General features: G+C 39.6%; 2 protein-coding genes across 5 annotated transcripts in view; both read right to left on the minus strand.

The window, feature by feature from the left end:
• Positions 1-2895: 2895 nt before the first annotated feature.
• On the minus strand, positions 2896-3934 carry CCDC89 (coiled-coil domain containing 89). The gene is given in 2 exon segments (XM_005431719.1): positions 2896-3591; positions 3593-3934. Coding segments are annotated over 2 exon segments (1038 nt in total).
• Positions 3935-7576: 3642 nt separating this feature from the next.
• The window catches only part of SYTL2 (synaptotagmin like 2), a 39257-nt gene continuing 21308 nt past the window's right edge, over positions 7577-25525 (minus strand). Inside the window, exons 7-19 of one of the 4 annotated variants that reach the window (XM_031066119.1) lie at positions 25117-25188; positions 19885-19986; positions 18891-18944; positions 17377-17424; positions 16209-16303; positions 14618-14737; positions 13448-13617; positions 12748-12850; positions 12170-12340; positions 11737-11815; positions 10737-10836; positions 9775-9980; positions 7577-8790 (exon numbers count right to left, since the gene is read on the minus strand). In XM_031066119.1, coding sequence (XP_030921979.1) covers positions 8645-8790; positions 9775-9980; positions 10737-10836; positions 11737-11815; positions 12170-12340; positions 12748-12850; positions 13448-13617; positions 14618-14737; positions 16209-16303; positions 17377-17424; positions 18891-18944; positions 19885-19986; positions 25117-25188 — 1466 coding nt within the window. In that variant the 3' untranslated portion in view covers positions 7577-8644. The remainder of the gene's footprint in view (positions 8791-9774; positions 9981-10736; positions 10837-11736; positions 11816-12169; positions 12341-12747; positions 12851-13447; positions 13618-14617; positions 14738-16208; positions 16304-17376; positions 17425-18890; positions 18945-19884; positions 19987-25116; positions 25189-25525) is intronic. The other 3 variants (XM_031066120.1, XM_031066121.1, XM_031066122.1) reach the window with 3 other exon arrangements.

Raw genomic sequence — 25525 nt, forward strand, 5'->3', positions numbered from 1 at the left:
GGGGGGAGCGAGGGCGGTGGAAGCGCCGCGCGACTGCGCCCGCGCGCGGGAAAGGCGTCTGGGAATGGGGTTGGAGGGGGGAAGCGTTCCCATGTGTGGAATATGTAGAAGTTGTCTTGAGAGAGGATGTTCTTTGATGTTTGATCTTTGTATACTTTCAGGTCTAAACAACTAGAAGGGAGATCCGTGGAATAGCGAGCAGCCAACAATCTCTAAGGGATCTCCAGGTGTTAGAAGGACAAATGAATTGTCACTAGGATTGCCTTCTTAAGGTTTAGGGCTCAACGTGTTTCAAAGACCTCAGACCTAGGGGGAGGTTAACAAAGCTTGGGAAGAAGGATGTACTGCTGATAGTGGACACAAAGAATGCAGAATTTGTGGGCCACAAGAACATCAGGCAAAACTCCCACGATAAGGAATAAATTCATAAACCCAACTCAGCAACTGTGCTAAATCAGTTCTGACTGAGTAAAATATAATTCCAGCAGGGGGATATCCCAACTACTAGCTCATGGACTACCCACTCCAAAAAAAGAGAAAGACTGAGCATGCAAACTAATTAGCAAGAGAGAATCATTAGCTGATAGAATACTAATTAATAAGAGAATTAGGTAACTTTTAGCTTCTAACATGAATTCCCTTGTTTGCTAAAACATAAATAGTTAAAAATTTTGATAGTCACTGTGTTTGATTTGTGGAATACCACCAAGCACCCAGGCTTGTGCAAATCTGAAATAAACGAATGTGTCACATGTGTAGTTACTGGCTTGTTGCACACCAGGTAACAAATCCAGTTTTTGTGGAGAGCAGGGTGACAGGTGTGGGAGGCTGGGCGTGTAAGGGAGATGTGTGTGGTTTGGGTGAGGAGAGGTGTGTAGGAAATGTGGGAGTGCAGGAGGGGCGAGTGTGAGTGATGGGGAGTGCAGGAGGGAATGGGGGGCAGTGACAAGGGGTTTGTGTGTGGGGCAGTACATGGGAAGGTCTCTCACACCATTGCCAAAGGGTGGGAAGGGGATTCCCTGAAGAGTGCAGAATGTGGGGTCTTTCACACCACACCCCATGGCTGGGGCAGAGGCCTGTGGGGCTGTTCTGTGACACAAGCAAGCGGGTGTCCTCTGCTCAGATTTAGAGTATTTAGCACCTGGTTCCAGGGTCCCTTGGACCAGAGGGATACAAGTGCTCCTCCTTGTCAAGGGACTAACTCAAACAGAGCAGCCAGCTCTCAGACCAAGGGTGTAACGTGAGTCATCTGGGGTTTACACTGTAGCTGCCAGCACTGAGATTAATGAAATGTATGTGTGGGGTGGGCACCTCGGAGCAGGGGAGTATGGTTAAAAAGTAGGAGAATGTGGTCCATAAAACACCTGTGGAATGACACTTGTAGGAGCCAGGATCAGAAGAAATGCTGTGGTTCATCACACAGGAGGTAGTAGAGCAATACTTCTCACCTGGCTTTGCCTGGGTTCAAGGGAAGTCCAGAGGAGTTCAGGAGAAAGGCTGCTAGCAGCTGCTGCTTAGGTAGAGTCAGAATCACAGAATGGTTTGGGTTTTAATGGACCCTAAAAATCACCTAGTTCCAACCCCCCTGCCTTGAGCTGGTAAACCTTTCACTAGACCAGGTTGCTCAGAGCCCCATCAACCTCACACTGAACACTTTCAAGGATGGGGTCATCCACAGCTCCTCTGGGAAGCCTGTGCCAGAGCCAGAAACCACATCTGGTTCAGCCAGTCCTTGAGCTGGTCACTGGCCTCCAGACCTGCTGCTTCCAATCATTTCTGTAAATGACCTCAATAGATACCAAGTCTGATACCGTGCTATGGCTTATAGATACTCAGGACCAAGAAATACTCAATCCCTTTCCTAGATTCTTGAGTCATCCCAAAACATGTGGCAAAGAACTTGAGGTACTCTGGAGGCAGCTGCCTACAGTCCAGGTAGGGGATGCTGTTTGGCCCCTTATGGTGGTTGTTTTGGGGTTTTTTTTTGTTGGAGACTTAAAGAACAAAGCTGAAATTCCATAGCAAAAATCTTCCTTCTTGCCTAAGGAGACCAGCAAGAGAGAGTGGGAGGTCTGTGGATCCCACAGTGCTGACAAGATTTTTCTTTTTGTTAAAAGCTGCCAGATGTGCACAAAATGGAAGAGTGTATCACTAATATTTATCTGTATGAAGCAGCTAAAAACAGGAAAAAAACCCCTGGTGAAACATCTAGAACATCGTCCCATTCTAAGTAACAGATTGAAATCACCCAAAAGACTTGACAATTTATTCTGAGCTGAATGGGGATATAAATACTACTTTGGCACTAAATAGGTTTTAAATGACTGCAGAAATTTGTAAGACTACTAGAAAACTATAAACAGTAATTTGCTTGAGAATCAGTTGTCATATGGTATTATTGGATTACCTATTAAGTTCCTGAATGTAGAGAATTGCAGAGATACTGCAAGGTAGGATTTTCTTGGAGCCTCAGAGCCTCTTACACTCCCAGCCTCTGTTGAACTTCAAAGCAGAATCAAATACAAAAGGCTAAGAGTTTGAGCTTTTGGTCATCTTGAAAAATAAAATGGTTTTAACTAAAAAAATAATGAAAACCTATGATTCAGCAGAGGTTAGTACTAAATAAATCAAATTCATATTTTATGTTTTCCACCCTAATCGTTCATGTCACAGGTTTGACTGGTTCAACGATCCATGTTCAGATTTAAGAGTGTAGTGATTTACTTTCTTAAAGGCGTAATGACAAAAAGCCTACAGAGCTGTCAGTGGAGGAGGGTTTAAGCTGGTGAGGACAGTATAAAGAAACCAGAGGATGGTCCCATGGAGAGGAACAAAATTCAGGCATGTGTTACCACAGAGGCACCTGTTGAGAGGAGAACAGAGAAAAAACTGCAGTTATGCAACAAAGTGACAGAGTTTGATGTTCAGAGCTCTCTCTTTAGTCAACAAACCCATACTGTGCTTTCTGGAAGCATCGAACTGCAGCAGGAGTCCATTGTACACCTGCTTGCTGCGTTCTAGCTGTCCTTGGAGTTCTTGAACCTTTGGATCTTTGTCTACTGCTGCTGCCTCTTTCTTGAGGCACCTTCCTGCTCTCTGCATGGCTTCCTCCACAGTCTCTAGCTTCTCCTCCAGCTTCTGAATCCCCCGCTCCTTATCTTGCAGAGCTTTGCTCCTCTCCATGGCCAGGTTCAGTAGCTGCTCTTTCTCTTCATGTGCCCTTTCCAGCTTAGCCTGCAGCTCACTGCCCTGAGCCCTCTGCTGGCTCTCTGCCTGCTCTGCCCTTGCAGCAGCTTGTTGGTGCCTCTCCTGTAGGACCTGCAGCTGCTCCTTCAGTGAATCCACCTCCTGGGCACAGGCATCTGCAAGTTGGCTCTGAGCTTCCAGCAGCTCCTTCTCTCACTCCTGGGCTCTGTGACTCTCAGAAGCATATTTCTCCTGCAAGGAGCAGAACTGCTGTGAGAGCTTCCTGGCCTGGGCTGCCAGCTGGAGCACTTCAGCTTCCTTCTCCCTCACAGCCTGCCTGAAGAGTGCTTCCCTGTCCTGCCACAGGCGCTTGTTCTCCTCCCACAGCTGCAGGTGCTGTTTTTTTGTGTTCATTTTTGAACTGAATCATCTTTTCATGGTTTTTGACCAGATCCATGAAGCGCCCCTCCAAATACTGAATACAGTGGGTCTGGGTTTTAATTTTCACAGCATCTTCTCCCCTCAGTTTCTCCAGCTCCATGTTGAGCTGCTCCAGGTCTCTGCAGCGTTTGTGTGTGTCATCCACTTTCCTCTTCAGTATAGAGACGAAATGATGATGCTGTTTTAGGTGTGAAAGCAGCAGCACCTCCTCACTCTGCTCCTTAGAGCTCTCACAGAGTTCCTCCAAGCTTTTTGTCAGATCTTCCACATCTTTGCCTGTCTCTGGATCACCTGTGGAGTCAGCCATACCCACTCCTGTCTCCTAAGCCCTGGAGCACCTGTCTCATGCAAAGACAAGATAAAATTTTATGGTGGCTGCTTCTGTTAGTGACACTCAGCATAATTAAATAGTGCCCAGTGGTTGTGTGGCCAACACTGCTGCCATAAGCTGGTGGTGTTTCTCTGGAAGTCCAGAGAAACTGATGTGGGGGAACAGGACCTCCCAAAACCAATGTCAGCCAGCAACTGCATAGGCCTGCTGCCCTCCCCCTCCTCTGGTGCAGTCAGGCTCACTGAGACTCAAGGATGCCAGACTCTGTGAGCAAAAGCAAAGAGTGTGGGCTTAGTATTTATGCAAGCCTATTCATTTGCTGATGACTAGCTTAGCTAATTATTCCTTCTCAAGGCACTGCTGTTGTAGCTACAAGAACTACTATTATATTTAGGTAAAAAGCTTGTAAGTGATAAAGCTGTAGATAATTCCTTACACAATCCTTTTCCTCTGCCTTTATTTCCTCCTACAGCTCTGTATTGTAACTGCAAATAAAACACAGAGGGTTACGTCAAACTTTTAATTGATTTACAAGATTTCATTGCTAGTTAAAAATAACTGAATAGCCTTATCCTGTGCTTAGAGATTTATGAATCACGTAAAAGATCCATACAATCTTAATAAATAGTGAATGCTCTGTGATACAAATCCTCTGTGCCTGGAGAAACAGTTCCTCAACTGAGTTTTCACAGTGATCTGCTAGATTAATTTAGACATGTAATTTTAAAAATCTGGTTCTTCATTTAAAAATAAGGAAAATATTTCTATTACATATGCACCAAAATGATTATTGGTGCTGAATCACACAGCATGCTACCCAGACATTTGAAAAATTAGCCTGCAACTCATCTACAAGCTTTTCATTTGGACACAGACCTGAAACAGCACATGAAACAGCACACTGATAATCAGGTTTTGTGAATTCCTGAGCTTTGACTAGAGGTAAAGATAGGATGTGGGAAGGAGCCAGCTTAAAGTAAGAATGAAAGATAATGGACAACAAAAACTAATAAACCCCAGTGAAGTACAAAGCAATTCACAGCTGTGTAGTAGTGACTTCAGTACAGACACCAGCTCTGCCTCCACCATCCTGCACTCTCTTACTGCTGTTGCTGCCTTGGATCCTTTGCAAATAATGGAGGAGGGGGGAAAGGACTGAAAGGTTTAGGCCATTCAGTGGAAACACAACGAAGAGCAGGGTTTAAGAAGTGAAAACTATTTTCTTACCAGGTATTTTCTTCCTGCTGTCTGTTTGTTGTCTCTCCTATTGTGAGGCTCTGTTTCCATAGAGGTAAGATGCTGAATCCAGTCACTCCAGAGCTCATGACCTCATCCAGGCTGCTTGGAGCCAGGCCAGCCCCACCAGGGTGGCTGAAAGACCTGGCAATGTTTCTTAGCAAACAAACATTGCTGACACTCTCAAAAGCACCCAGATTTGGAAAGGAAAGAGAATTTCCACAAGCTTGAAGAACTCCTTGTTCTCAGCTTACATCCTACACATGCCAGAATCAGAATAGCAGGCTCTGACCTCAGAACACACTGAAGGTCCATGGAAAGTAAAAACAGACCTTGCCCTGAACAACTCGCAACTTTATTTAGCAGCTAATAAAAATCTGGCCAACAGGATAGGGAAGGGGAAAATAAATGCAACTGGAAGAAAACAGTCAGTGCAGGCTTTGCTGAATCCTCTGGGAAGGGATACAAAGGGGAAAGAAGAGAGTGCTGTGAGTAACAGACATGAAGCGCACAAGAAAAGGAAGGCACGGACAGGTTTCAAAATGGGTGAAACCAAAGCAATGGGAGTTGCTGCACCAACTCAGGTTTGCAGCCTTACTTGCAGCAATGAGAGGTTTCTGAACACAGAGCACAAAAGGGGAGCTGGGAGTTTGAAGCCTGTTTTATAGGAAGTGAAAACAGTGTAATTCAGAAGATATACACACATGTATACATGCATATACACACATATGTGCTAAAAAGAGAAATAAATGATGGGCTAAAAGAAAGATGAACTTGTAACATGAAGGAGAAGAGAGGAAGGAACTGTTGTGTTTCTGCAGACAAGAATGAATACATAAAGATATTTTAGGAGTGTGGCTGCTTTGATTCTTTATTCCAGTTCACCTTTATGACAAAGCATAGCTATTAATTTATCAAACTGCCCTTTAATGAGTAGCTAATTATGCGCCTTTAAAATTTTGGTTATGGATGACTAAAGGCTTTCCCTTTGCCTTGAGAACAAAGTAAGTAGTTTCTTGAAACTTTTTGTCTTAATCAACTTCCCAACTCACATTTCTCTGTCAGCATATTATCATACTACTGAAGTTAGGGATTCTGTAGACAATGAAAGGTATTTAAAAACTGGGGAGGAAGTTTTGTACTTAAGGGACAGTTTTTGTTACTTGTCTCAGTTTCTTGGTTAACCTAGATGAGTACCTATGTCATTAGTTAATCAAACTAGTTAATTACAAGTGCAATATGCAAGTAAATCTTGCATTCATGTTCAGGCAGCTTTTCAAAATTTGAAGTTTGGTCTGTTAGTGAGGTGATACAGAGAGTCTTCTGAGATACCAGAATAATTCTGTGTCAGTCTCTAGGAGGACTAAAAGAATAGCAAGACACAGAATGTCTTCTACTTGATCAGAAGACAAATAGATTGTCACTGTCACAAAATAAACATTTTATTTAGATAGCAGTGAAGTTTAGGTATAAAAATTTGGTAGAGTATAGAAGCCAGCAGATTACATGACACTTGTGGCCCACTGTTGAGCAGCCCTTCAATAGTGATTTCTGAGTCAGTTGCTGGCTTTGAGGTTTCTGCAAATTTGGAGGCAAAACACAGGCAGGTCCTGCAAATGTGGAGCCTTAAGACCCATCTCTACAAGTGAGCCTAAAGCTGATTTGACTTCACAATGTATTTGAGCTTCACAGGAGATAAAACTGCAACACAACCATTAATTCTGTGAAACTGTAGGTCATGTTCACAGCAACCTATGTTTTCAGATGAAAAATTTATTCATGTAGGGAGCAAATACAAATAAATTAGGTGCCTCTTCTTTTTCAGAATCACCATCCTTTCTGGAGTGACTCTTCAAGAATATAGAATCAAAGCAGCAGCTGTACCATTTTGGTAAAAAGACATTGTTCTGAAGTGTCATGTGCATGTGTTCCCTAGTCAAAAAGTGTTTTGTATATATCTGACAGAGTGGAAGCTGTAGCAATTACCAATCTCATACAAAACACCTGAAGCAGGAAGATATCAAAGACTGGCAAACTGCTTTTGACACTTTTAGACTCCACAGACTGCCTGGCTGATGTGAGAGAAAGTGGGTTCCCTGGAAGGTTGAAGAGCATCTTTCCTTTTTTTCCATTCATAGTGTATAATATATACCAAGTAGCATTTAAATTTCTATTATTAAATCAAGCAATTGCATTAGAGCTGTGAAGAGCTCCCTTCTCCCTCTACTATAACTGAAGTGAAAAATTTCACCAGCTTTTTGACTTAGCTGGAGTAAATAATTATGCATTTATTTTCAAAAATGTTTTCTGTCTGCATTTGGTTATATTGCATGCTGAATGGCTAACATAAAACACTGGAATGTAATAAAAACTGAATTCCTATTTAGTTTAAATAGGCTGCATTTATTTAAAAAAAGAAAACAAAAGGAATATATTTTTTATTTTATGTATTTATCTACCAGTAGCATGCATTTCTAGAAGTTAAAAACTCCAGTCTTATTTCCTATGCCTCAAAACTAAGCAAAGCCCACCACAGTCCTTCCAGTCTCCTAACGGTGGCGCTGAAGCACAGGTAAGTTCACTTCTTGCAAAAAACCCCAAACTAATGGATACAGGCACAAACAAGTGCACTTTGGAGAATAAATAGCCAACATCCTTGTCATCACTACAATTGGCATATTTAGATCCTTTAGAGTATCACTGGAATTAAAAAAAGTTTCACCTGCACATCTTCGGCACTTAAGACCAAGTGTTGTATGCTGGCAAGATGATTAACACATATATAAAGCAAACCTTTTATAACCCTGATTTTTTACAGTACATTGGAACTAGGTCCTCTGCACCTGGTAGAACACGACATCAACAGTACCACTTCATGCCACAATTCTTTCATTGGGAAAGTAACTTTCATGAAATGTACAATTACAACTAGAGGAACTTTCAAAAAACTAAATTTACATGCCCATATTCCATGCTGGTGAGACCTAACATGGCATAATGAGGATAAAAATACATACCAATGAGCTTTAACACTAATGCTGCTGTCTTATCAGTAAGGCTTCAAGAACAAGCCAAGCAATGTACAGAAACATTGACTTGCTCTTATATTTCTGCTGGTTATTGAGATCATTTAAGGGATCAGAAATGCTTCAGTTAGACAACACAGTCATCCAGGTATCACAGCTACCTCTAACACTGGGTTCTCTAAGCACCTTCTTTCTTGAAGTTGTTTTCAGTGAATAAGAAATTTTAAAATCCCTACAATTTACATAACGATCTGCAAGCAGATGTTTGAAATACAAAGTGACATCTGACAGCACAAAACCAGAACAGTAACAGAGCAGAAACTGTCAAAAAAGCTACTACTGTGTTCCTCTTCCAAGTTCCACCCCCATGCTTTCAATTTAACTCCCAAGGTTTCTTTTTGACACTAACAAATAAAAATCCACCTCATTTAGTCAATTTGGCAACCATAAGCATCCTGAGAGGTAGTGTATCTTCTATCCAGGTGTTTGGAGAGTTCATCATCTTCTTCCAAAGGGCAGTTTCATCTGAAGTAGAATCCATCCAATCTACCATAGTTCCATAGCTTTTGCCTAGAAAAATGTCAGTTTTAAGAGAAAAATTACTTAATCTGCTGCAGAGTTAAGCACAGACAATCAAATTCACCTGCTCTAAAATGGTTACACCTCCTTAGGTAGCTGATCTAGTGGTTTGGAGATCCAGTTCTACATTTTTACTCTTGAGCAATTATGTCAAATACAATTAACAACATTTTCACACAAATTTTGTCATCATTGTCCAGATTTTTTCCTTTTTATCCTTGGTCTTTTTGTCACAATCCCGAGGAGAAGGATGCCAATTGCCCATACATCTGAGAAGACTTAACAATAAAACAGGGTACTGATTTTGTACTGAAATGCAACCTTGGGTACTCTGAAATTCAAATTAAGATTTATTATTCTAATTTGTAATTTAGGTTATTCTGGTGAGCCATGCAAGAAATTAATTTGTGAAGAGTAGCATGTACATTGCATTTCTTGAGAAGACTCCAAACACATGCTCCCCTCAGATCAGAGAGCAGAATGAAAGGGACAAATAGAAGAATTGTATGCATTTTCCTGTTGCTATATCTGCACATCTTATATTGCCCTTATGCTAAAAACTTATTTGCATTTGTAATTTTTCCAATTCAGTATCTTCCAATCTTATCCTGCATTCCTGATCTATCCTTTTATTTCCACCCACTGCTGTCTTTACACTATGTTTTTGCATGAGTAAGTTTGCAAGACATTATCAGATTTCAGGTGCAGGAATACCATAATCTTGTACTTTAAACAGTACCAAATACAATGTATGGCCAGACAAAGGTTTGTGTCTAATATTTCTCCTTGTCAGTCATCCTAACCCTCCTAACATGACTATTATTTACATTTCAGGATCTGTTCTGAAGAATAAGTATGTTACTGAACAAAATTGTTCAAGAGAAAAGAAAGAATGAAAGAAAAGAAATGGAAAAGGGAAAAAAAAAGCAAAGTCTACTTTGTAAATTTAGTATTAATGTGGTGATTGTCCAGTACCTGTTCCAAGGCCAATCCGGAGGCCTCCCAGAAAGTGGTTTGCTAGTTTGTTGTGATCCCAGACTGTGAGTTCTATGCAGGCTTCTTTCAAATCTTCTGGTCTAAAGCCATCATAGACCATGGTGTGGTTGAATACTGGGTTTGTAGTTTTTGTAACCGTCCTTGTTTTCTGGCGACTTTTTCTGCTGGTGTCTGGAAGAATGGTACTTCAGAGAGAAAAAGCACTGTCAGTTTGCACTTGCACAGCACAGCCTGCATTAAACATACTGAAAAGGTAAAAGCTTCTGATTAACTGTGTTTTGCATGGTAAAATAGGACTGAAGATAACACTGCTTTACAGAGAGGGAGTGAAGGGTGATATTCTCAGCCCCTTACAGGAAATACTGGCAGCAGGTATCCACCCTTGTGCTTCAGAGGATGAAAGGGCAAGTCAGATGGAGAAGAGGCCCAAGTGAGTTTATTTGCAGTGTTATCACTGATGACATTGAAACATTTTGTTGCTGCCAGAGATTTCCCCAACATCTTGTTATTCTTGTCTCTTCACAGTTTTAGTCTGCATGTGGAAAGGAAGGGGGAAGAAATCCAACTGTGTATTCACACTATTACACTATTTCACGCTTCTATCTCCTCCCAAAATTTGCTAAGCTAAACCATGTTTTGCACAAATATGCTTTGCTTAAGTGAATAAAAGCCAGAACAGTTTGACTAGTCCTTCCACCAAGTGACTGAGAGACAAAACCAAAGTGTAATAATGACACAGAAAGCTCTCCCAGTAAGTTTTATTTGGTGGTACATACTTAGCATCTGGAAGCTGTAAACTATGCAGGACAATTTACACTACAATAAAGGAGAATCAGAAAGCAAAGTGTTCTTTTAATATGAATGTAGAAAAAGAAGATACAATGAGTGCAATGGTAGCATTATTAGGCCACCATGTTTGATGACTTGACCACAATTCTTACCATTTAATGAAAGAGTTGAGCCTATTGCCTCTCAGAGGAGAGAGGTTATGGCATTCCTTCACCCAGATGTGCACCTCACCAGTAGATAGAGTCTTCTTTCCTGAAAAAAAAAACCAAAAACATCTGCTTAAAGGAGATGGTTTTAAAAGGTATTTTGTCTGATGCAGCAGTTCTTGCCCATTTGCAGAGGTGATATGGACTTGTTATCTCATATCTTAATTCAACATTGCTCTCTGTACTCAGGAAGTTGAAATCTTCATCCCATCAAAGTACTGCAAGATCACATCATGTCTGCCTTCCTACAATGACTTTTCCTCTGTTACAGCTAAGCAAACACATGCCACTGGTCTTCTCTTCCCAAGACTCCTAGATAAACAGATCAGCTTGTCATCAGTCTATGTGATGTTAGCATTTATTGTTGCTTGTACTTTCAAATAAGCTCTTTTATCTCTTAATATACTTGGTTCTTACTGACTGTCTGTCTGGATTAAAGACCTGACCTGGCTTCACTCTCAGACTGGTCCACTATCTATTGTCAGACAAGATTAAACCAAACTGATCAGACTGCTATAAATTTCTGCTTTCTAAATACTTGCTGCTACTTCCTCCACCTAGTATTGCTTGAAATTCTGTGTGTTGTCATTGCTTAGCACATCACAGCATCTGCCTGATGATCTATAATCTCTAAAATTATTGAGAAAACAGAATTTTGTTACACGTACATATCGCATTACAAATCTTAGATTATGACAATGAGGTAATTTCTTCTTTAGTAACATCAAACAACAAAAGATCTCAAAATAGTCTTTGGGTTTCTTAACTGTATTCACAATCAGAGTGACTTACTCCTCTAGGAAGAAAACAGAAAACTTTTATGGTGAAAGAAGCTGTCTGAAGTGAATGACAAACATAAACAAGGTTTTTTTTTTTTTTAAGTTAAAAAAATAAAAAGGACAAAACGACCAAAGCCTTGATCAACAAGCAAAGCAGCAATGCTTACCTCCAGTTGGATGTGGGACATACTGGAGGGCTAGTTTCATCTCCCCTCTGTTTTCTAGATTAAGAGTTATTGCTGAAGTCTGAAATGAAAAGAAAATTAAACCAAACCTCTGATATTAAAATGGTGCTGCACTTGCTCCATATCCTCAGAAGGTTTACTCCGTATTTGGTTAACAAGTGCCTTCAGATTTCTGTTGTCATATTGCTGCAATGAGAAATACTTTGAAATTCCTACTCCTTAGACTGTGAGAATGTTTCTCCTACTGTAAAGGCTAGCTAGACTACAAGACATCTCAGAACTGTATTTTTGTTTACCAGTGTATAAGTATTTATGATTATAATCAGCACAAAACCCACAGAACACACAAAACCAAGCCCAAATAATGACTTGGTTTTGCACTTACACAACAGAAAATGCAAAACAGCCAACCTACCCTTGGCTTTAGAGGAAACCAGTTGATCTGCTTACTGGATGGATCATTCCAGTCCCAAGCTCCTAAATCCAACTCCACTTCACCAAGGAAGCTATTCCTACCAAAGGTATCATTGTGCCAGACAGAGATATTGAGGCTTTGATTCTTTAGGAGCTCCTTCTCAATTTTATACTGCCAGGAAGAAGTAAGAAAAAAAAATTAAAACAAGCTGAATTTTTACCTATGCTGTATCAGAAAGTGATACTGTTAGAAAAAAAGTGTCTGGGTTTACACGTCCATAACTGCCCACTTCTGCATTTCAGAAAGCAAAAAAATCACACTATTTCCTTTTTATTTCTGTCATCTTAAGGTCATACATGGCTCATGTTTGTTTACAAGAAATATAAAACCACCAGTGTTCTCAATGCTGGATCCAGGGACAACTGCAGAGTTAATGTATCAATGGAAGCACACAGCCAGCTCTGCAGAGCAATCCCTCTCATGCTAATGTCCTTTTTGAGTACAATGTGCCCAAAAGCTGAGGTTCCTCACACATCACACATATGCTATATTATATCCAGTAATAGTTTGATAAATACCCTCAATATTTCATTATAGACTGGATTAAAAGTTTTCTTTTTGATAGATGTCTTCCGTTTGCCCAGTCTGTATTTCTCTGGAAGCAGGTAGGTCTTTACATACCTAAAATTTGGACAGAATTGTTAGAAGAGTTAAAAAGTCCCCAAAAACCTAAACAATCCAGACCCTCTCCAACTTCATCTTCCAAAATACACAATATTTGCTCACACAGTAAAAGAAATCCACTTGAGTAGACATTACATTATTCAGCTTGTATATTTAAGAATTACAACAGCAGTGGTGATGTATAAAACATCACTTTCTTATAATATCCTTCTTCAGGGGAAAATCTGTTGAAATGTCTCCTCAGCACATGAAAATATAGAATATATACCTGTAGCAGGCCCAAATGTCATATTTATAGGTGCTAATACTACTGAAAACATATCAAAGTGGTATTTACCATCTGAAAAGTGGCATTTTAAAAGATAATTTAATATTCTTAAAAATTGTAATTTCCTATGTTAATACATATACACACACCAATTTATAAAGGCAGTTCTATAGTCAATCAGAGTAAAAAAAAACCCACAAAGCACATTATAGCCTCTTCATCTATTTCTTGGGTGCTTTACTCCAGCAGGTTAGAGAGACTTAGAAAAGCCCAGCAGTTTTCATTTCCACATTAAAAGAAAAAATAAATGCATTCTTTGTACTTACGGGTCTGAACGCTGTCGCTTAACATCTGCCACTGCCAGGTCTTTACACTGGCAAATAAAGATGTGGAGCTCATTCAGCTGTTCCACATAATCAATGGCAAACTGAATGTTCCCCTTCACATCCACATTGCCAAAGTCTGCACTGTAGATACTCATTAGGCTGCCACTCACCTGCAGTGTACAAGAGGAGAAATATTTTCCAGACATTGCATTTCACCAGGTACCTCAGGATCAGGGTAGAAGTTGTGCTCAGGATTCAGACAGTGCAGATGAAGAAATCAACTGCATCTCTTTAGATGTAACAATAAAATGCAATGGACACTATTATACAAGCTTCTCAGCAAGCAGATTAATGAAAGAAAGATATTTGGAAATCAAAGGTGTTTGGCCAGGATTCTTACAAAAAAATTTGAATGGGTTTACTGCATAGAGATAGAAGAAATTAAATTATAGGATGCTGTAGATATGAGGATTGCCTGTGCTCAGACCCTTGAAATATTACTTCTAAATCTACTCAGCTCATCTTCCTTGCAGCCAGTAGAGCCTAAAAGTTTAGGACAACAGACTGTCTTAAAATACTTACAAAAAGATTAACAGATAAAGTCTATATGGCAGAATTATGCACATAAATATGTAACTAAATACAACACTGAAAATTAAATACTAAATACAGAGAAGAAGAAAGATATGTGTGTATGTATATATATTTTATCTCAACATCCTTCCCCAAAATCCTGTTTTTCTTACTCAAAGTCCACATAAACCAATGACTTTTGGGTAGCTGGTTGACTCAACTACACACCTGAAATACCAATAATATCTCTCACTTTGATTTATCTTTCTCCCTTTCTAAATGTTTGTTCTATATGAATTGTTCCTCATTTTCAGATACAAATGTAAGCTCCAAGGGTAAAATCCATATCTTTGTTCAGAGCCCTGAACAAGCTCCAATATATTACTAGGAAAAAAATTTAAATCTAATTAATTTTACTTTACTTGCTTCAGGCAATTCCATGCAAGGAATTATGTTATGTTCACAAAACAGAAGTGGAAAGAAGGAGACAGAGATGGCAAGGAAAGAAAGATACAATGAATGAGAAAAGAGCCCAAACAATATTGGAGAAATTAGCAAAAGCAAAGTGCATTTAAAATAATGCTTTGGTTTACATACAGAGGATAAGGAGGCCATGCCAGAAGAGCTGCTAAGATTGGTTAGAGAGCTGGGACTCTTCTTGATTCTGCCAAAGGAATAACTGCTTTCTGATGTTGTATCTGTCTCTCTGTCATCACTCTACAAAAACATCACAGAAGGAAAGTCTGTGTACGTTCTTTATAGTCACAAGGAAAACAAACAAACAAACAGAATTTTAATGCAGGTTGAGACTCAGTGGAAGTCTGAATTTAACTTCCCTTGTAGTGCAACATGAATAATATTTCTAGAATTAGGTCATGCATTTAAAGTTAAAAGGGAGTTTTTCTGATGAACACCCTACGCTGATCATTTTTTAGCAGCGACACAACTAGATTTGTTTGCTTGTCTGTTTTAAATCTCAAGTAGCAAAGAAAAATCACAAAATTAAGTTTATTGGGACAATTAAACTTAACTTCTCAGTGTCACTGTCTCATGCATAACCTATGCAATTGATAATGCTCAGCTATTTTAGCAGTCCTTTCTGTTATGTAGTAAATGCTGTCAGTTCGGTGCCTGTCTCTTAAAGGCAGCTGGCCAGAAGGTAGCATTCAGAGAACAGCACTGGGTACAGCAAATGGATTTTGCAAAGTCTTTCTTGCAAGAGGGAAGTGGGGCTTTGCTTTTCCATGAGGGAATTGTAGCTTTTGTTTTCTTGGTCATTATCAGGTTATGTACTCACAACCCCATTCCTTCTCAATGCTACTTCTGCACTAAAGAATTGATCCCCTTCCCACATGTGCCTTCCTACGCAAGCTGTTATGGACAACTTCATCTTCCTGTTGTATTCGACCCAGGAACAATTTATGAGGTCTCCCCACTCCTTCAAACAGCTTTGAACTGATGTCATAGATCTTCTCATAACAGATACAAGGTTAGTAAACAACAGTTTCCACACATATTAAGAAAATAGTTATTTATATAAATAAACATTTAGCATATAAAGACCTTTTCAATTTACTTCTAAAATCTGGTTATGCCTATTCTGTTAAGTATAAGCAGAGCAGGATTTTTTCTCTGTTCAGAGGTCAATGATAAGGACTGAATAATGCCTTAGCCTACCTAGGGCAAAGCTTCTTGAGAGAAAATTGCTTTGGAGAGTGCTGTTTGGGACTGCACAAAATAAATCCAGAGAGTGAAGTAACACTTAAGCAGTGTGGATAATCAGTTTGGTTACACAGACTCTTTGAAAGACAGAAAAATCCTAAGTCCTCCTACAGGGGAAGGCTATATGGTGATTAGACAAGGGGGAATTGGCTTTAAACTAACGGGTGATAGGTTTAGATAAGATACTAGGAAGAAATTTTTCCACTGTAAGGGTGGTGAGGCACTGGCACAGGTTGCCCAGAGAAGTTGTGGAAGTGTTCAAGGCCAGGCTGGATGGGGCCCTGAGCAACCTGGTCTAGTGGAAGGTGTCCCTGCCCATGGCAGGGGAGTTGGAACTAGATAGTCTTTTAAGGTCCTTTCCAAACCAAACCATTCTGTGATTCTTCTGATAGAGTTCTGAAATTTTACTTGCACAGACTTTAAGGCTGCATACCTGAAACTATACCATTTCAGAGATGGAGCTTACCTCTTCCTGTAAGAATGATGGTACCGACTTGCTCAGTCCTTTGAGTTTTTCAGGGTTGGAAAATGGTTTATCAGGCTGTGAAGTCACTGTGGAAACTGAGAAGCAGTAATTCAAAAGGCTTAAAAAACATATTTGTACATCAGAACAGTGAGATTCCACAACAGGACACAGGAGCAAACCACTTTGGATGAAATACATGCACATGCACGGCTTGGATGCAAGGGGTTTTTTTTACCCCCCAGAGGACTCAGAGAAGCTATAATTAGGAAGAATAATCTACTTTGGCATTGTCTATAACAGTGACCAACGAACTTTGATAGGACCAGAAATGTTGCTTGATATGAGGTAGCCTGGGTGCTACAAGCAAATTCTTATCAAAAGTGATGAAGAAATCATTGCAGATTAACGTCTAGATTTTCTTCCTAGAACAAGAGTAAGCACCCTTGTGCACTAACAATATCATCACTGACATCAGAATTATCATAATATTCTTAGTAAGAAACCAAATGTAGTTCTATTTACTCAGTCTATTTAACTGCAATAGGCAAATCTGTGTAAATCAAGTAAATTCTAGACCTGACCAAGGAAGTTGCCAGTATTCCTACTTAATTATAAGATGCATATCCTATTAATGATGCACTTTTTTGCACTCTCTCTCTTCCATATTTGCATGCCTCTACTGCAGCTTGCTTCTGTGCTCTTTCACTGTACAAAACCTAATTGCACAAGCTAGGCTTGCAAAAATCCAGTATGCAAGTAATGCAGTAAGCTCATGATCCTCAGAATTTTTCATGCCCTAGCCCCACTTATATTTAATAATACACAAAGATGAACTGGATACACATTGTGAGATGCATCAATATGATGTGATAGAAAATTATTTGGCAACAAACAGCCACCTACAGGAGCACATATTGCGTAAAATGAAACACTGCACACAGTGGGATTGTTTGCAAGGCGAGTGAAACTTTTGCAAAGCTTTTGATGTCAAAACTCAACCAGTGCTCAACAGACCAGTTATTGTCAGTATGCAATTAGATGCAGTACTTAGACCAAGTATCTAGCCCAGATGTGTAACTTGTTAAATGAAAAGGTATTGTTAATGTATTAGTTCAGCTGTCAGAGGAAAAGTCTCTCCAGTACCTGCTGGAAGAATCCTATTACTCACTTTCTGCTGCATTTTCAGATCTCTCTTGATGCTGATCAGGTTTCGGACCTGCTCAGTGCAGTATTAACAGTCATTCAGCAGCACAGTTTTGTGAGGTCATAAATAGCATCAATATACTTTAAATGTGGGATTTTTCTGGTTTTTTGGTGGCTTTGGTTTTTATTTTTTACTACCCCAGACCACATGAACATTGTGGGGCTTTTTTCCTTCCAATAGTTAGTAGTGGTTTAGGTATTGGGCCTGTATGGGCATTAGGTCTGTTTGATTTTGGCGCATCATGAGAAAACCTCAAAGGTTTTCTCCAACCTAAACAATTCTATGATTCTGTTTCTGTGTTTTGCATTGCTGTTCTCCTTTGAGGAGCTAGATCATGACAAATTATGAATGTAATATAAGTGTACAAACTAAAAATTCAGTCTTTTTGCTGTTCCAAAAGAACAGTCTTTTCAAGAGAACTTGCCTTATTCTGCCTGTACAGCACTCAATTTGGCTCTCTGTCATTTTTTCATAACTTCAGTCTTAACAAATTAAACTTAAATTCCCCCTGCTCTTTTCAGGTTAGTCTCTACACATTCACGCTGAATGCCAAAACAGGCTTTCAGTAAAGGTCTCCACTTGAAAGCAGAGTGCAGGATGGTGCTTAAGTCCTGTTACTTTACTGGGTGTTATAGGTATTCTAATATGCTATGATTATACTATTGCTACTATAGGCCACTGGCATGCACAATGCTTTAAAGCATCTAAACCATGAAATAAAAAATACAACTGCACACAACTGTTCTTTTAAAACTGTAGTCCTCCAATGCAGTAAATAAAGAATTTGTGTGAATAAAGTGTGCTATATTCCACTATATTCAATATTATTTGATGCTTTTCAATTCGGTTTGTTTTGACACCCTCTTGGAGCAGGTTTGCTTTTTATTTTTCTTAGATTTGGAATTTCTAAAGGTATATAGAAAAATTTAACTGTAATGTATCTATAATGCACTAATGGACAGATGATATCAGCAGTAGCTGGTCTAGAAGTTCATCTATTGCTTAGAATAATGCTCCTTTATAGGACCAAGGCAGGGATATTAAGAGACATTCCTTTCCAGTTGAGGTATTCTGAACGATACCTTGCACTAGCAAAAGTCATCTTGGATTTTACAAAGCAATGGATAAACAGACAAACTGAATATTTACTGAGGCCAATTTCTTTCAACTGAGCTTGTGTTCAAAGCTCCCTATGATTTCAGTAACTCATAGACTGAATGACTGAAGGCCAAAAGAATACATTGATAAGTGGCACAGTTTCTACAGATACAGGAGGACATAAATAGATTCCTTAAGAATAAACACCACAACAGAATTCTACAAAAGCTTTCCAGCCATGCTGAGGTTAACCAAATCTAAAAACACAATATAACTTGGTACCAAAAAAAAAAAGAAAACAAACAACAAAAACACTTCACTAGCAAACAGAGGCCATTACAAAAGCAACAAACTTCCATGCAGACACAAATTATATTTACCATCTTCAGCACTAAGAACTAATTCTTCCTTTGGTTTATTTATTTTTTCTTTATCTGTTCAGGAAAAAATAACAGTTAGAAACTTTGTTATTCAGTATAAAATGGATGGCAGTGATAATCACAAAATTAAGAGTAATGAGGACCAAAACCACAGACAAACCAGCAGAGCCATGGGAAGGGTTAAATTCAAGAGGCTTTTGCTTGACATTGTACCTCAAAGCCTACATCCAAGCAGGGGTCTCATGGTGACATAGTTTCTATCAGCATGTTGTTGCAACAATGTTAGTGCACACCTAAAACCTAGAAACTGGTTAGAAGCAAGCAGTAGCATAAGTAGTATTAGAAGAACAACTTGCCAATATCTTTTAAAAAATCTACATCTCCATGCTTCAGTTCACAAATATAAGTTCAGTCTTTGTCTTCCCATTAGACATGAGATAAGCATGAAAACACTCAGGGGCAGGGTGAAGTGAGACAGGAATTATAATTAAAAAAAAAAAAACAAGGAATCCAAGGAGGCTACTGAGGGAAGCTGGGAATTCATTTTAAGTATAATATTATCTCACTGTATTCTCTTAAAGCAAGGTTGATGTATTTACTGCTAAAATACACAGGTGAACAATTACTAAACTGAGTTTTTCATGCTTTCATTGTCTACTTATTCGACCCAAGCCAGCAACCAAGGAAGCAATGACAGTAGCTGCTCATTACTGGTTTGGGTAATTGCCAATACTTCCACAATTGAAAGACTATCCAGGAAACAGTTAATCACTGATCAACACAGTGCAATTCTGGAAGATGTTCCAAAATTAACACCAAGAACTGAAAATTAAACCATATGAGAAAAGAATCTGGTTCCAAAGTACAGCCTCCATACAGCTTATTGAGAAACAAAAACAAAGCCATAACTTGGCAGGGCTGTATGGAAAACCAGCATGAACACATTTAAGCCAAACTGGGGGTCATGGGAGACACACACAAGCTTTGTGCTCACTTGAGGTGGCTGATGGAATGTCCTCTAGACTTTTGGAAGGCTTTTTCCTATCTGCACTCCTTTTCAAAGCCATCAAAACAGGGTTTAATTCTTCTTCAGAACCTGTTATGAGACAAAACACATGAACACTGCACACACAGGCAGGCCACTTCAAGTCAATGAAGAACCAACCACAGGTTTCTCATGAGAATCTATTTTGACAGTGAGCAAAGACAGTGAACATTCAATGAAAATACAAGATAAATCCAAAATAAAATAAACACCTAATTTTAAGTGTCCATTTGTTCTCCCTAAACACCCCCAGTCATCAGCAGAGACAGACAAGTCTGACAAGTGATTTGACAGACAAGTGATTTGCCCTGTGTAGGTATAGGTCTATCTTTAATGACTAATAACAGCATTTGGGGAAACTATTGCACTCAATTGATTAAGATTAATATCGGATAAACTCAGATTGTAGCCATTTCATAACCATCTTTTCATGAATCTGCACAAAAGAAAATTTTAGGTTTTTTCCTTTGTGCAAATTTTTCTGTTACAGTCTTTCCACATGAAAGTAATTTTGCTTCAATGCTTGAGTAACCAAAAAAACCCAACAAAACCAAAACCAAAGAAAACCAACTGACCAAAACCACAAAAACCGAACACCAATTCTCCCCACACACCCAAAAAACCCCCCAATAAACAAACAAACAAACCAACCCCACAAAAAGCTATTAGAAGCCTGAACTTGTGCAATTGTCTCCAAAAGTAGAATCACGACAGACCTAGCTCCTTAAGAAATCTTTCAGACTTTCCTTCTTCCCTATCTTACTTTCCTCCCCCTCCACCAATCTATCACAGTGTTACTGCCTGTAATTATATGACTATCATACACTATACATTGACTAGAACTGCCATTCAACCAAAGAACGTGAATCCTAGTAAATGGATCTTTTCATTTATATGGCCATTTTTCAATGCAACAGGCAGCAATGATATATTAAATAGCACAGAGTATTAGTATTATCCTTATATGCAGATACTCCACCGATAAGCATTTATCATCAGAGACTAGCCTGTTGAACTAAAGAATGAACCCAGAGAGCCACTGATGTTTTTTTTTTCCTCTTTTAATCCAGTATATTTGAAGGGATTACTAGATTGAGTAGTACAAATGTATTCATTTGAAGGCAATGTCACATGGGGTAAGAAAAGTGTAAATCACAAAGACTAAATTGATTCATTCTGCTAAACTATCCTTACCAAAGAAGCTTACCCAAATGTAGTGTCTGTTAAGTGCTTTCCAATCAAACAGTTTAATTAGTTCTTCCCAGCCCTCCCAAGCAAATATCCAAATTTCTCAATTAAGAAAGTATCACACAGACTTTCCATTAACATATTTCAAGCTGGATACAAAAAAATTATTGCAGCCATGTTTAACTCAGCACCATGAATTTTAGAAATCAGATAGCTCACGAGTTGAACTTCCTGTTCCAGAGTGGGAATCAGAGTTTTGATCTGAAAACTTGGATCCCAAATTTAAGTTGTTGCCTTCCTCTTCATTGTTATCCTCATGCTGTGATATTAGGCAGAACTGAGCTTCTTCTGGCTGGGGGGAGTTGCTCTCGTCTTTAAGTGGTGTACTTGTTCTTCTGAAACTCACGAGTGCTTGAAATTCTGAATTCTGTTCAGAAGCCTCCAAGAAGGTGCTTTCATTCATCCCTTTTGCATTTATCTCAAATGGTTTGACTACAACCATATTGGTCTTGCCTTCCAAGGGATGAATATCAACTGGAACCATGTTTCTCTCTCCTATTTTATTAGTAGCTCCATTTCTTTTAAGACCAGAAGCTTCAATTTCATTTACTGTAAGATCATTAACTGAGGCTTTGGCATATTTTTCTGGAGCCCCTTCTTTGAGAACTATCTTCATTTGTGTATCATAGCTACTTAGGGAGTTGTATGGCTGTGAACTTGCCATGAATAGAGTCTCTTTTTCTGAGGGAAATGTATGATCCTCAAATTCTTCTTGCTGATATAAATCTTTGGAGATTGGACATGAAACTGCAGATGCTTCTTGAAGAAGTTTTTCTAAAGAGCTCCTGAATTCACCAAATTTTGCGATATTTGAAACAGAAGTTTTTTCTATCGTTTCTTGTATTTCTTGAAGGTGATCTCTGTCTCGTTGATATGGAACATGTATACTTACACTAGTCTGTATTTCAGCATGCATTTTCTTATCCATATTTCCCAACACAGAAGCTGGTGTTTCAGAGACCTCTTTGGGTGGATTCTGAAAATTAACATCAGACCCTCTATATTCTGTGTTGGACAGTGCAGATCTTTTTGCGGTATCACCAACTCCCTGCACCAGCTCTCCATCATGCCCATAGTCTGTGCTCATAGCTTTCACCTCAGCAGTCCCCTGTACTGTGCTGTCAGCACATTTGGGCTTAGGAGAGGATGTTTCAGAGGCCTCCTTCAGCAGCCTCTCCAAAGCAGAACTCAAGCCACTGGCCTTGGATGGGGCAACAGACTTTTCTATATTCTCACTGATTTCCTGAGGTACCTCTCCACCATGCTCATAGGTTGTGCTTTTAGCTTCCACTTCCAGAGCTCTCTGTGTTTTGCTGTGAGCACGTTTGGGTTTAGGAGGTGGTGCTTCAGAAGCCTCCTTCAGCAGCCTCTCTAAAGCAGAACTCCAGCCACTGGTCTTGGATGGGGCAACAGATCTTTCTATGGTCTCGCTGATTTCCTGCAGCACCTCTTCACCGTGCTCATAAGTCACGCCTTTATCTTGCACCTCAGCAGTTCTCTGCACTGTGCTGTCAGCACATTTCGGTTTAGGAGGGGGTGTTTCAGAGGCCTCCTTCAGCAGCTTCTCTAAAGCAGAACTCAAGCCACTGGCCTTGGATGGGGCAACAGACCTTTCTATGGTCTCACTGATTTCCTGCAGCACTTCACCATGTTCATACATTGTCCTTTTAACTTGCTCCTCAGCAGTCCTCCATGGTGTGCTGTCAGCATGTTTGGGTTTAGGAGGTGGTGCTTCAGAAGCCTCCTTCAGCAACTTCTCTAGAGCAGAACTCAAGCCATTGACCTTGGATCCAGCTACAGACTTCTCTATGGGCTCATGGACCTCTTCAGGCTGACCAGTAGCTTCTTGGTGTGCTGACTGTACACAGAAGCTAGTTTGTGATAGACTATTTGGGTCATTGTATATTTTCATTCCCACCCTTCTGTATTCAGAAGGTTGAGATACAAGGGTTTCTTTGAGAAGGTTCTCCAAACCAGCTTGAGGCCTCTGAGAGCCCTCAAGAGCATCATCCTTGTCTGCTGCCTGATAGTGTAGATACAAAGGTTCAAATTCCCTAAACAGTTTTCTGAGACTTTTTTTGTTCTCATGCTTATCTGTTGATGACACATTCACTTGTCCTGTACTTTTCCCTATTTCTTCTCCTTGATCAACAGGAGAAATATCATGAGTGTTGTTCCCTGTTCTCTCAAAAACCTTGCACTGATTTGACTGAAAATGTGTCCCTTTTAAAAGGTTTTCTTTGAGGTTTAAGCTACATGACATCTCAGAGGCTTCCTTTTCTAACTTCTTTAGACATGATTTAAATACATCAAGCTCACCTTTAGGTAGAACAACTTTATCCACAGTCTCTGCAACTTCCTCTTTATCCAAAGGAGTAGTCTTGTTTTCCCCTTTTTCTATAGGTAAATACAGTTTATCACCTACTACTGTGTCCTTTAAAGCATCTTTATCACCAGGTGACTGGAGCTGCAAGGATACATGATCATCTTTTGATGAAATCAGGCTTTTTTCTGTACATTCTCTAACTTCTTGCTCTGGAAGACCCACCTTTTCCTGGGATTTTGAGATAACTGGTTGTCTGTCCAGCTGGAGAGAGTCTGTATTCCTTGTGTGTGTCACATTCAGACCTTTCAGGGTAGGAGATCCTAGAGACTTTTTGCATACCACAGAATCCAGTTTCTGTGGTTTTTCTCTCTCAGATGTTTGGGCTTGTTGTAGAATTAAACCTTGCTTGCTCACATTATCTCTGCCTTTTTTGTCTTCCTTTGATGTTCTTTCATAGGTTATTGATCTAGTATTATTTGGCAAAGAATCATCTTCCCTGTCAATGCTACTCTGGAATTTAACTCCAGTATCCCAGAAGTTTCTCAGATTCTGGAAGTGTGAAGGATCCAAAATTTGGTTCTTGGACTTTTCATTCATCTTATCTTTTAAAGACAAAACCTGGAAGCTGGGCTTCTGTTGGGAAGAAGCAGCAACTTTCCCTTTAAGAATTTCCTTCTCATCTTCATCTTTGCTTTTTGAGGAAGCTGAAGTAACACCAGCTCTGGCATGCAAGTTACTGGCTTTTGGGAGTTCATCAGATTGAAGTGTCCCCTCTGGCTTTCCAAATGCGTGGCCTGGTCCTGATTCAAAAGAATGGTAACTTCTGTTTCTTGAAGCCTGGCTTGCACAACTTAGTTCAGGACTTCTTGATGTATTCTTGCTCTGATCATGCAATGCCTTAGATAGATACACTGCAGATCGTTTTAGTTGGTCACTTTCTCTGAGATCTGTAAAAGCACGGCCACCTGACGCATCAGCATTGATAACTTCTTTCTCTCCATGACTGGGGATAGTTTTATCCCTTTCCCAGAATGCTCTGATCTCCCTTATTCTTCTTTTTTCTTGTATTGCCTTCTCAGATTCACATTTCTGAGCTGGTAGCTTGTGCCCTTGATGGTCCAAGAGATTTGATTTTTTATTTTGTTGTTTGATTTCCTGACCATGTTCTTTTTCTTCAACTCTTTTACAATCAAATTCAGTCAGCAATTTATCATTTTGCTTCTCATTTGCCTCCCCTGTATTAGGCTTCACCCTCTCCTTTATGAGCTGTATGTTTTCTGAAGTAAATGATGTAGATGAAATTCTGCTCTGTTGTTTAATCATTCCAAATGGTTTCTCTTCTGTATCTTCTGTTTTTCCATGCATGCCAGGTCCAATGTCCTCTGTAGGAAGAACTGGTGTTCTGATTGACACATCCACTTCCTCTCTGGGCTCCCTGCCTTGGGACTTTGTTGATGCAACTTCCTCATCTTCAGTACTAGAGCTTCTTTTAAACCAGTCTAAAACTCTTGACACAGATTCATCATCCACTTTCATGAGTTCATTAGCATGCTTGCCAGGCTTGAAAATGGTTTTAGCATCTCTCTCCTCAACAAGATCAGGCTTACCTTGTTGAAGACTTGCAGAATTGGTATTGGATGCCTCATGTGCTTCTTTTTCAGCAGCAAGTTGATGTCCATCTACAATGTAAACAAACTTATCAGAGTTATGAATCAGATACATGACTAAAAATCTTAGGTCTACCTAGAAAATTATCAATTTTTTTTAAATTGTTAGTGGAGAAAAGAGTTCTCTGTCCCCGTGATTTTGGAAAGAACCATACCATGGGCAATGGAGTGAAGAAAATTCCTGCTCTGAGACATCCTACTGGAATCATTGTTTATAAGGGTACAAGCCAAGAAGATGAGTTAAACCCATTCTTAAAGGAAATGCTTTCATTGAAGGAAGGCTGTGTGTGACACACACACAGAGGATGACAATCCAGCATATTTGTGTTTAGTCCCATAAGCAAATCCC

Source organism: Geospiza fortis, unplaced genomic scaffold (genome assembly GCF_000277835.1).
Source record: "Geospiza fortis unplaced genomic scaffold, GeoFor_1.0 scaffold16, whole genome shotgun sequence".
NCBI classification, from domain to species: Eukaryota; Metazoa; Chordata; class Aves; order Passeriformes; family Thraupidae; genus Geospiza; species Geospiza fortis.